The sequence below is a fragment of the Acinonyx jubatus genome, chromosome X, assembly GCF_027475565.1.
Source record: "Acinonyx jubatus isolate Ajub_Pintada_27869175 chromosome X, VMU_Ajub_asm_v1.0, whole genome shotgun sequence".
In the NCBI taxonomy this organism is placed as follows: Eukaryota; Metazoa; Chordata; class Mammalia; order Carnivora; family Felidae; genus Acinonyx; species Acinonyx jubatus.
This window is the reverse complement of record NC_069389.1, coordinates 121,056,192-121,069,037: the sequence shown is the minus strand read 5'-3', so window position 1 is coordinate 121,069,037 and position 12,846 is coordinate 121,056,192. Positions and strand designations below refer to the sequence as shown.

Genomic DNA, 12,846 nt, shown 5'->3' with positions numbered 1-12,846 from the left:
CTTTTAGAGACTGGAAAAGCAGGGTTCAGGTAGTGTTCTACAAATGGGCCAAACGGGTCCTGCGCACAGGGGCCCCCGAGGCGGTGGACTTCTTCACGGCAGGCTGCTGCACCCTGTTGGCTCAAACACCCGCCAGCACCCGACTCACATTTTCTCTCACGTTTGTGATTGTTTCCAACGTAGCCCAAAGCAGCAGAGTTTGGGCCATTTGGAGCCCGCGTGCTTGGCGTGCCTCGCCAAACCTCACCCTGCATCTGCGGAATACACACAAGATAGAGCCTTATGCTTCTAAGACCCCGGGCCAGGGCCCTGAGCTGCTGAGTTGAGCCCCCTCCCTGAGGGAGGCCTCCCCCAGGGGCCCCTTCCCTTGCCTTCATCCCTTAGCCCATGGGGCTGCGGTAACACAACGCCGCACACTGAGCGGCTTATGAAGAAGGGACATTTATTCCTCATGGTGCTGAAGGCTGGAAGTGCAAGGTGCCGGCAAGGTGCCCGCGCACGGTGCAGCGAGAGCCTTCCTCCTGGGTCACAGCCGCCATCTTCTCACTGTGTCCTTTCATGGTGGCAGGGGCTGGGGAACTCCCTGCAGCCTCTTTCCCAAGGTGCTCCTCCCACCCATGAGGGTTCCACCTTCGTGACTTAAGCACCTCCCAAAGGCCCCACCTCCAAATGCCATCATTCTTTGGCACTTAGGATTTCAACAGATGTATTGGGGGGTGGGGGGGGGGAGGACACAAACATTCAGACCATAGCACTCCCGTTCTGCATAGGCTCCCTGCCCATAAGCCCCTGGATGGTCTCATGCTGTGAGGGACTCCTGGGTAATGGGGCTGTTCAGGCGCCACCCAGGAGAGCTTGTGTGCTGCTGTGTCTCCTGGTCATGTCTTCTTCCCGGAGCAGCCCCCAATCCCCAGAACCCCCTACAGTTTGCTAAGGAGCCCTGGGGAAATCACAGGTCTGACCCTTAGAGGATGACGATTATCTGGCCCGAGGTGCAGGTTTTGCAGCAGTCAGGTGGCGAGACTCTAAGGATGGCGAGGCCGGAAAGGCTTAGGAAAGCCATGGGGCTTGCCATGGGGACTTGGGCAGCTGCTGTCTGGCCTGGCCGGGTCTTGGCTTTCTTGCGGGAAGCTGCTGCGGAAGCGCCACCGACTTTGTTAGACCCGAACCACAAAGCCTAACTGCCTGGCTTTAATGCCGAGCCAAACCTGAACGTGGCCCCCGTGGGCGGGCCTTTTCAGCCTCAGCAGGTGCTGTGCTGGACCGAGAGCAGGCAAAGCCCCACCGCCAGGTCTTGGGCTCTGGGCGTGTTGTAGATTTGGGACACCCCTCTGTGGGGTCCAAATCTGTCAAAATATCCTGGGTGCCGCCCTGCACCATCTGGGTCCCTTCCAGATGTGCGCAAGGAAGCACTCGCTCTCCCAGGAGACCAAGAGAAACGGAGCCGCCCAGGGGCATTTCTGACACAGACGAGGGAGTGTGTTCCGAGCTTGGGATGCCCGCTGAAGCTGCAGGTCCCGGGAAGGCCAACCGCAGGGACCCTGAGGCCTCCGTGCACTCAGGGCAGATCCGACTCGGAACCCCTCGACGGGGCGGCCCTCTGCTCTCGGCTCGCTGTGCAGGCCCGGCCTGGTTATCTGCGGTCCGCAACAAGCACTGGCCGCCTGTTCCCTCGCCTTCCTCCCGCTGCACCCACCAGGCCGTGTGCGTGTTCCCTCAGCTTTCCCAGGAAGGCAAGGCTCTTTTGTCCACCCCTCACCGGGTAAGCGATCAGGATGAAAAGGGTCACGTGCCCCCATTTCAAACACTGCTGAAAATTCAGGCTGTCACCCTGACTAGCCCCTGACCGTGACGAGTCTTTGTGGTTCACTTTTACGACAACGTTGCTCTGCCAAGATGCTTCAGTCCCTCTTGGGTAGGACCCCTCCAGACAAAAGGGTCTGGGGGAGAAGAGGGGCCGATGGAAACGACGTAGTCTGATTACTGAAAGGACACAGTGATTCTGCGACTGTGGAGCAAAAGCCAGCCCTAGGCTTGGGGGGATCGGACACCCCGCCGGGCACGGACAGGGCTTTGTGATCTTGGTGTTCCAGAACTGCTCCTGGAAGCTTAGCCCTCCTCCTGAGGGAAGCCGGAGGCGCTGCCCTCCTAAGCTGCCACGACGCTGGCGATGCAAACTGACTGCCGGGCCTGGAGGCAGCCTGACAGCACTCTCACACGGCCAGGGGCGGGCCCGGCGGGGTGGCCCAGAGTTCATCCTGCTTCTGCCACTCTCCACCCAGAGACAGCATCGCAGTCCGCAGGGCCGGGGCTCGGGCCCAAACCCTGGGCCGTCACCCCTGCTTGCGACCGAGAGGCTCTAAATCAGAGGTTCCCACCACCCCGTCCTCAGGTTCCATGAATTGGCTAGAGTGGCTCACGGAACTCAGGCAAACAAGCTACCCGGTAGCTCACCTCTTGACTGTAAAAGGATGGAGCTCAGGAAGAGCCAGACACAAGAGCTGCCTGCGTATGTGGGCAGAGGGGCGAGGCTGCCGTACCATCAGAGTGCGGCCCTCCCCCACACACCTGCAAGTTCAAACACCTGAAACCTCCCTCAACGCCTCCCTTCGGGGTTTTCTGGAGGCTTCCTCACTCAGTCTGCAGCCCCTCGGCCCTCCCTGGCAGTGGAGGGAGGAGGAATGAAAGCGCCCATCCTCTAAGCACATGGTCCACTCACCTGGCAATCAGGCCCCGTGCTTGGGAGATGCCCAGACTCACCTCATTGACATAACAAGACACCTTCATCTTTTAGGGATTCCTTCCTCCAGCTTTGGGATTAAAAGCATTTGGGGAGGTCTGAGACAGACCCTGGAACAAGACCAGCTATGTATTTTGGTTTACTTTTTTATGATTTTTTTTAATGTTTATTTATTCATTTCTGAGAGACAAAAAGAGAACACTCATTCCCCCACAAAGGAGGAGGGGCAAAGAGAGAGACGGGGAGACACAGAATCCAAAGCGGCCTCCAGGATCTGAGCTGTCAGCACAGACCCTACGACGCAGGGCTCCAACAGACAAACCGTGAGATCACGACCTGAGCCAAAGTCGCACACTTAACCGAATGAGACGCCCAGATGCTCCACACAGATATTTGAAAGAAATGTATTTTAGTCATCTCAATGACCACAGATATATTTTCTGCATATGCCATAATATCACACCAGCACTTCAACTATCGTGAATACTGCATCTGTGAGCAAAGGAGCGAAAGAAGTTTGGAACCCAACTTTCTACTCTTTGCGAAGATACCCAGAATTAATTAGGATTGTTGGACCACGCAGGGATTCCATTCTGAATCTTTCGATGGCACACCAAACCGTTTTCCACCACAACTGTATCCTGTCACGGTCCCGCCAAAACTGTACAAGAATTCACATCTGACACAGGGACTGGGCCACTTCCAAGTGCCCCCAGGTACTCCACCCCATCTCCTCCGGGCTGCTGGGGCCAAGGTCCCACGGGCTCAATGGAGCACCTGCCATGGCATTTGGGGAAGGGCAGGGGCTGTGAGGGCTCTGGGGCTCTGCAAGCCAGCAGCAGATCCCTCCTCCAGGGGACCAGAAACTGGGCAGAGCAGGAGGAGGACAGGGAGGAAGAGGAGGACGGAGAGGGAGATGGTGCCTCCTCCTCCTCCACATCCACCTCCTCCTCTTCGTCCTCCCGTCCCACAGCAGTGCATCCAACAGGAGCAGGATGCACTGCTCTTCCTCAAGCTTCCAGAGCTCACTCCTCTGACTCTCGGGCAGACTGTGCCTCGCCCTCCTCCTCCACCTCCTCCACCTCCTCCACCTCCTCCACCTCCTCCACCTCTACGTGCTGCACGTCCTCCGCCACATCCACCTCCTCTTCCTCTTCGGCATGCACCTGCGGCACTTCCACAATATCCTCCTCCACCTCCACCACCTCCACCTCCACCACCTGCACCTCCACCTCCTCGTCCTCCGCCTCCCACAGCGGTACATCCCATGGCAGCGGGGCCTGTCTGGGCTCCTCCTCGACCTTGCAGAGCTCACTCGTCTGACGCAGGGGCATGATGGTCGCCAGACCCTGAACACAGAAGAGGGGTGGCTCTTCAGGGGGAGGCCCAGCCCACCCAGACCCCGAGCTCCCAGGCCTGAGAGCGGGGCCGCGTGGGGGTTGGGGGCCAGGGGTCCCCTCTGGGGTGGGATGGGCGAGCCCCCGGCCGCACGCGCGGAGCACGCACCTCGCCTGGACAACCGACTGGCACGCGGCCGCGCCTCCTCCTCTGCTCTGTGACCTCAGGACTCCTGCCTCAGACCAAGGCCTCAACTGCAGAGCTCGCAGAGCCCCTGGAAGAGGGAGGGACGGACGGAGGCAGGGAGGGGGGAGGGAGGGGGCGCCTCAGGGTCTCAGGGTGGGTGCAGACCGCGAGCACCGCCCCGGGCCCCCACCCCCCACTGCGGCCAGGAGATTCTGGCCAGGACTCTGGGCGGCCCCGCCCCAGGAGCCCCCACCCCCCACCCGCGCTCCCCCTTCCAGCCTGGGCCTGCCCCTTCTGGGCCTCCGCTGACAGCCAGAGCGGACCCGAGCGGCAGGGCAGGCCTGGGCCCTACGCAGGTGTCCTGGGCTGGGAGGCAGCGCCTCCTCTCTCCCCTGCACCCCGGCCAGGGCCCGGGATCCTGCCTCGGCTGACCGGGGTCCAGCCCCGCACACCAAGGCCCTCCCTTCGCCCAGACCCACCGCGGGGGCGGCTTTCCGAGGGCGGCCCGGGGGCTGGGGTCCAAGGGGCCTCCGGCCGTCCTCCCGCAGGGCTCTCCCGGGGAGCCCCGGGCCCGCTGCCTCCCACCAGAACCCTCACGGCCCGGCGAGGTCCGGGCCAAGGCGGCTGGCGTCGCACGAGGCGACCAAGTCCGGGGAGGCCCGGGGCCGATGGCGGGGGGTGGGGGGGGGGGGCTCACGTGGCTTCCTTGGGGTCCCTCAGCCCTATCCTCTCGTCCCCTTCCGGACTCCCTGGGCGGCCTGGGCCTCGGGCTCTGCCGCCTGACGCCGGCTCCTCGCGCGCAACCAGCTCTCAGTCGGGCTGGGACCCAGAGCCCGAGTCCGCCCACGCCTCACGCCCTGGTCACAGTCGTCGTGGTCGCGCCACCCTGCGGCCTCCACCGCCGCCCCCACCGCCGGACTCATTCCCCTCTGGGTCCCGGCTCCCTCGCTCCTCCCTCTGGGCCTCACCTCGAAGCCCACGAGGCTCTGCGCCCTTCCCGCGCCTGACGGGATTCGAGGCGCGGCCGGAAGACACCGACGCCGACGCCGACGCCGACGCCGACGCCGACGCCGAGGCCCCCTCGCCCCGCCCCGCCCCGCCCCGCCAGTCTCTTGAGACCTGGACGCGGAAGTCCAGACACCCCGCGGGGCCTCATTCCCACTAGGGGCTTCCCTAGGCTGCCGCTAGGGGTCGCCTTCCGGGCCGGGGCCTGCGTTCTGGGGGCCAGAGTCCCTCCCTGGGTGTTCCCTCCGTGGCCTCCTGCACCCGGGGATGGCCTGTGCGCGTGGCCGCTGACCATGGGAACTCGTGCCCCTCAGACCGGGGTCCGAAGGTCTCTGGGACGCACCGCCCAGGCTCAGTGACGGGGCGCCCGCCACCTCTGGCCACCCGATGCGGGGGCTCCCCGGGCCTGCGGCACGGACTGACTTCGTAGCTCTGGGCTGGGGTGGACCTGGTCTCCTGACAGCACCTGGGCCCTCCTCCCGTCTGCCCACCTGAGCGGCTGCTCCCGACAGACAGCGGGTCCTCGGTTCTCCCCAGCTCACCCATCCGACCCCCCTCCCCCGTCCAGGTGATCCGAGACCCGGATGCCCAAGTCCAGCCTCGCCCAGTGTCCCCATCCCTCCCGGGGGCCTGCGCGGACTGACTCTGTTGTGGGGTCCAGGCTCCTTTGCCTGCAGGTCCCTCTGTTCCTCATTAGGAATCGCCCCGGGACACGGGCCCTGCCCTCTGCCCACCTGAGGTGTCCCAGCCACCCCGCCCCCTGCGCCTCCTCCGGGGTCTCTGAGACCAGGCTGCGGAAGTCTGGCCTGACTCTCCTCCGCGAGTCCCCATGCCTCCCAAGGGCCCTTCTCAGAAGGCCTGAGGTCTTGAACTTTGGGACGTCCCCTCTGTCCTGGGGACCCGAGTCCCTCAGTCCTCCCTCTGACCCCCATCTGGACTTCGTGGCCTGGCCTTTGCCCCTGTCCTTTTCCGACCTGTAATTCTGCCCCTCACCCCAAGGTCCTCAGCACCCTGGGACCCCTGAGGTGCAGTTCAGTGCACGCAGTCTGTGGTTGCTCTCTCCAAGAACCCACGGGCCTAGGCAGAGGTGAGCGCCTGTCCCTGGTGCAGGGTTGTCCCTCAGGTCCCGACACCTGCTGCGGGAAGAGCTTGGGCCCGACACTCTGGGACCCCTAATCCACCACCTTTAGCCCCGCTGGGAGAGGGGCTCCTACTGACGACCCTGCCGGGGTCTCTTGGGGTTGCTGGCAGGGCTGACCTGGATTCTGGGGTGCGAGGGGCCTGCCATGCTCCCTCACGGGTTGACCTGAAAGTCTGGCTGCCGGGCCTGGGCCCCTTCACTTATCTGGCCTGAATCAGGCTTCCCAGACTGAGGTCCCCACCTCTGTCACACCTGGGGGAGGGACATTGGTGAAGTCACATCCAGGCCCGCTAGCTAGGGGTCCCCAGGTGTCTGTGGAGATGGGTTCCAGCGGCCGGGGACCTTTCCTTCCTCCCAGGGATCCTCACCGTGGCTCTGGCAGTATCGGGCTCCACCCTCTGCAGACCTGGGTCTGTGTGCCTGAGACCCAGGCTGTCACCCCTAGACTTCCCTGAGATGGATGAAGAAGGACTATAATTTCCTACATGCAAAGATCAAGGCCACCTTTCAGCCGCAAATACTCACTTCTTTCATTCTACAGTGTTTAAACCCTAGTTCAGGTACTATTCCTACTGAGATGAACGCTACTCTCTCACAGTTGAAAGAAGACTAAGATACCCAGTTGAGAAACTATATTCACTGAAGGCAGCCCGAAGGCAGTAATTTTAACCTTGAAATCAGAAAACTGAAGGAAGCTACATGGACACTGAGAAAAGAACGTGAAATAGAAAATTTCCCTGGTAGTACCCAATAAATGAGTGGTTTTCATAGAGAGGTGTGTAAGAGAAATTTTAGGAGGGAAGTGGAATGATTCACATTTCCACAGAAACATAGATACATCCGCATTACCTTGGAGGGATTTTAGGTAAGACATACAAAAATTAGTTAATGGTGAGTGAAGGATGGGAGAGAACACAATGAACCACTAAAATGGGTGGCCTTGGGGAAAAGTTTGTTGAAACACTCTCCATGCCATGTGACCCATCAGAATTTAACATTGGGTTGTGAGGATCAGAGGTCAGTCGGTCTGAAATGGCTCTTTAGGGGTTCTAAAGAAATGCTGCTTTTCTCCAACCAAAGCATCTTGGCCTCCTCACACCCACCATGGAGGGATGGTGTCAGGAGGTGCTGTGTCATGTCTAAGGTGCATCTCAGCCTCCCTATCACCTATCCAAGGACATGTCAGGATGGTTTTTGGATTGTCTAAGGCCCTCCCCCAACACTACCATTGGCTAGAGGAGATCCTTACTGACTAATCAAAGCCTAAGAGTGTTGATCCTCATTGTCCTAGAGAGAGGTATATGTAGGCAAGTGAGGAATCCTGGGTAGACCACTGGGAAATTTTGACAAGGCAAAGGTGACCAGGAAACCATAAATCCCTTAGCAGAATTATGGAACAACCTATCCCAAACACCAAAAGGAGGAAGAAGAGGAACATGCCCTGCCAACTCAGATCCAGAGACAGTGTCAAGGTGATATGACCACACCCAAGCTCCTCTTCCACTTCCTCCTTAACACTTCCCCAACATTCCTACTCTTTTCTTGCCTGGAAGACCCTCTCCTCAGCCTGCACACCTTCTCATGAAGCCCTTGTTCCCATCCACCCCCCATCATCTTTCCCCAAACTATTGTCCTTCTGTGGTCACCCTGTTGTCTTTCCGGGTGCCCAAGAAAACCATGGGAATAAAAGACAACTTCGAGGGATTTTTTAAAAATCCACTCAAAAACCCCCACCCCTTCGAGAAAATCTAAGAAAGCTAGAAGGCCAACACTATGCAACCTTTATCATAGGCAAAATGAGGAACTGAATCAAAATGAGCCAGAGCAAGACTAAGAGACTGTGGAGAAAGTCACCACTTCAATTGATCACCTGGGCTGCCAGTAACTTCAGAGTGAGGCCAGATATCTCATAACTATCTGTGAAGTCTCTGAGGTCTGGTCCCTGAGAAATGACCTGTGGTCTAGATGCCAAATCTTAGACCTACAGGGTGTACCAATAGTGATGATTAAAACCAACAAATTGTGAAAAGGTGTGTGTGTGTGTGTGTGCGTGTGTGTGTGTTCATGAATCCTCTAAATGTGGGGAGAAAGGAAGGAAGGAAGGAAGGAAGGAAGGAAGGAAGGAAGGAAGGAAGGAAGGAAATAGGCAGGTGTATGAGAAGGGAAAAGGTGGGGGTCCTACATGGTTGGAGGTCATATCAGAAAGTCCACAGTAAGCCATACATGGAGGATAAGGACTGGGTGAGGTCTAAGCACTGAAAAAAATAATAACAACAAAAAAGGTATTACTTTATCTCATGGGAAAGAAAGAAAACGGCTTGTGGTTTCTGTCTGTGTGTGTTTTGTGGGAGCAGGGCACAATGTCAAGGCATATACTGTAAGAATTTATATGTGGAATGATGTGTGTGGGTGACAGTACCCCTAAAAAAGGCAGACAAATACATCACCTCTAGGTCATTTACATCATAGTCATGTTTTTTTTGCATTCTCCCTATGCTGTAAGCAACTGAAGGACCTCAAAATGACCTTATGATACTGAAAATCAATGACAGAACTCCCCAGTATTAAAATCATAGTGTTTGGATACACAAATCCAACACCAATTAGGTCATTTTTTGTTAAGAAACTTGAGGTAGAGTAGTGGCCTCCCAAAGGCAGGGCAATGGGAATGGCTCACACTCAGTGCAGGCAATAAAGTGCAGAGAACATTTTAAATTAAACTTTTAATTTTGAGATAATTGTAGACTTACATGCAGTCATAAATAATAAAAAGAGATTTTGTGTACCCTTTAGCCTGCTCTGCTAATTGCATAGGCTAATATAAATTTCTTTATAATTTATTATAAAACTGTAGTAGTATAATATTGCAACTGGGATATTGACATGAATACAGTCAAGATAGAGAACATTTCCATCATTTCAAGATCCCTTATGTTGCCCATTTATGGGCACATCCATTTCCCTCCTACTTCTACTCCCTCTTTAACCTCTGGTAACCAGTCATCTGTTCTACAATTCTATATTGTCATTTCAGGAATATTATATAAATTGAATTCTACATAAGTTTTGGGGATTGTTTTTTTTTTTTTTCACTCAGCGTTATTCTCTGCAGATTTATCCAGGTCATTGAATATATCATAGCTTATGTCTTTTTATCGCTGAGTAGTATTTCATGGTATGTATGTACCACAGTTTGTTTGACCATTGCCCTGTTAAAAAGCATTGGATTATTTCTGGTGTTTGGCTATTATGAATAAAACTGTTCTGAATATTCATGTACAGGCTTTGGGTGAAAATAAGTTTTCACCTCTCTGAACAAATGTCCACGAATGTATGGGTCATATGGTAGTTGCATGTTTAGGTTTATAAGAAACTGCCGAAGTGTTTTCCAGAGTGACTGTACAATTTTATGTCCCCACCAGCAAAGTATGAGTGATGCAGTTTCTCCACATCCTCACCAGTATTTTTGTCATCATTTTTTATTTTAGCCATTCTGATAGGTATATAGTGATATCTCATTGTGGGTTTTTAAATTTTTTAAATGTTTATTTAGTTTTGAGAGACAGAGACAGAGCATGAGCTGGGGAGGCGCAGAGAGAGAGAGAGAGACACACACACAGAATCGGAAGCAGGCTCCAGGCTCTGAGCTATCAGCACAGAGCCCAATGCGGGGCCCGAACCCATGAACTGTGAGATCATGACCTGAGCCAAAGCTGGACACTTAACTGACTGAGCCACCCAGGCGCCCCTCATTGTGGTTTTGATTTTGATTTCCCGAATGGCTACTAACCCTCAACATCTTTTCATGTGGTTATTTGCCATCCTTCTTTACATCCTCTTCGGTGAAGTATCTGCTCATGTCTTTTGCCCATTTTCTAATTGTATTGTCTGGGGTTTTTTCACTGTTGAGTTTTGAGAGTTCATTATATATCCCAGATGCTAGTACTTTATTGGATGTGTGATTTGCAAACGTTTTCTCTCAGTCTCTATCTTGTATTTTCAACTTCTTAAGATAGTCTTTTGTAGAACAAACATTTTTAATATTGATACTCTATTAATTTTTTTACTTTTATGGATCATGTATTTGGTGTCAAGTTTTAAGAACTCTTTGCCTAGCCTTCCATCCTAAAGATTTTCTATGGTTTTTTTTTCCCCTGAGAGTTTTATAGTTCTATGTTTTACAATTAAGTCCATTATCTTTTTATGTTAATTTTCATATAAGGATTAAGGTTGAGATCAACTTTTTGTTTGGTTGTTTTTTTGTTTGTTTGGGTCTATAAATGTCCAATTGCTCAGCACCATTTGTTAGGCAGGTTTTCTTTCCCCCCCTGAATTGCTTTTATATCTTTATCAAAAGTCAGTTCAGAATATTTGTATGGTTCTATTTCTGGGTTCTTTTATTCCTTTGATCGGTGTGTCTAACATAGTCTTGATCACTGTAGCTATATAGTAAGTTTTGAAATATGTCAGACAGATCTATTCCAATTAATTTTTCTCTTTCAAAGTGTTTTAGCTATTCTAGTTCCTTTGTCTATTCATATATATTTTATTTCATTTTATTTTTATTAATTTTTCATTTGAGTGAAGTTGACACAGTTTTAAATTAGTTTGAGTTGTGCAACACAGCAATTTCACAAGTTTAAATGTTGTGCTATGCTCAGCACAAGTGTAGCTACCATCTGTCACTACACAAGGCTATTACAATATCATTGACTATATTCTTTATGGTGTACCTTTTATTCCCGTGACCTTATTTATTCCATAACTGGAAGTCTGTATTTCCCACCCCCCTTCACCCATTTTGTCCAACCCACATCACATCCCCTCATTTTAGAATAAATTCATCTGTATCCACAAAAATTCTTGCTGGGATTTTGCATTATGCCTGTGCATCAATTTAAAAGATACATGGCCAGAAAGGTCATCTATTTCTCCTTGTGTGAGTTTTGGTAGTTTGTATCTTTCTGTGAATTGATCTATTTTATCTAAGTTATTGAATTTATGCCCATAGAGCTATTTGTAATATTCTGCTATTATCAATTTAATATCCATGGGATCACTAGGGATGTTCCATCTTTCATTCCTTTTTTAATTCTTTAATGTTTATTTATTTTTTTGAGATACAGAGAGACAGCATGAGCAGGGGAGGGTCACAGTGAGAGAGGGAGACACAGAATCTGAAGCATGCTACAGGTTTGAGCTGTCAGCAAAGAGCACAACATGGGGCTTGAACCCATGAACCATGAGATCATGACCAGAGCTAAAGTTGGATGCTTAACCAACTGAGCCACCCAAGTGCCCCTTCCTCTTTCATTCTTTTTTTTTTTAAATTATTTGAATGTTTATTTATTTTTGATAGAGACTGAGAGAGAGACAGAGCAGGGGAGGGTCAGAGAGAGAGAGGGAGACACAGAGTCTGAAGCAGGCTGCAGACTCTGAGCTGTCAGCACAGAGTCCAATGTGGGGCTCAAACTCACGGACCCTGAGATCACAACCTGAGCCAAAGTCAGACGCTTAACTAACTGAGCCACCCAGGTGCCCCTCTTTCATTTTTGATATTGGAAATTTGTTCCTTCTTTCTTTTTTCTTAGCCTGGTTAGAGTTGGATCAATTTTATTATCTTTTCAAAGGCTTGCTTTTTAAAGTTGATTTTCTTTATTGTTTTCCTGTTTTAAATGTATTGATTTCTCCTGTAGCTTGTATCATTTCCTCTCTTGAACCTGCTTTAAATTTAATTTGTTTTTTCTTTACTTTTCTTGCATAGAAGTTTAGATTACTGATTTTAAATCTTTCTTCTTTTCTAATATAAGCATTTAAAATATGCTATAAGTTTCCTTCAAGGACCAGTTTAGCTCAATCCCACAAATTTTGGATGTGTGTTTTTTTTTACAGGGCTACTTGTCTTTATTTTTTATCTTTTTTTTTCAATATATGAAGTTTATTGTCAAATTGGTTTCCATACAACACCCAGTGCTCATCCCAAAAGGTGCCCTCCTTTATACCCATAACCGACCCTCTCCTCCCTCCCACCCCCCATCAACCCTCAGTTTGTTCTCAGTTTTTAACAGTCTCCTATGCTTTGGCTCTCTCCCACTCTAACCTATTTTTTTTCCTTCCCCTCCCCCATGGGTTTCTGTTATGTTTCTCGGATCCACATAAGAGTGAAACCATATGGTATCTGTCTTTCTCTGTATGGCTTATTTCACTTAGCATCACACTCTCCAGTTCCATCCACGTTGCTACAAAGAGCCATATTTCGTTCTTTCTCCTTGCCCTGTAGTACTCCATTGTGTATATAAACCACAATTTCTTTATCCATTCATCAGTTGATGGACATTTAGGCTCTTTCCATAATTTGGCTATTGTTGAGAGTGCTGCTATCAACATTGGGGTACAAGTGCCCCTATGCATCAGTACTCCTGTATACCTTGGATAA

At 52.0% G+C, this 12,846-nt stretch overlaps 1 protein-coding gene across 1 annotated transcript; it reads left to right on the top strand.

Annotated features, from left to right (window-relative positions):
- Positions 1-4,209: 4,209 nt before the first annotated feature.
- Positions 4,210-5,429, top strand: LOC128311451 (basic proline-rich protein-like). Its single transcript, XM_053201665.1, has 3 exons — positions 4,210-4,295; positions 4,577-4,921; positions 5,132-5,429. Exons 1-3 carry the CDS (start codon positions 4,210-4,212, stop codon positions 5,427-5,429), a joined length of 729 nt encoding a protein of 242 aa, XP_053057640.1.
- The last annotated feature ends 7,417 nt before the right edge of the window (positions 5,430-12,846 follow it).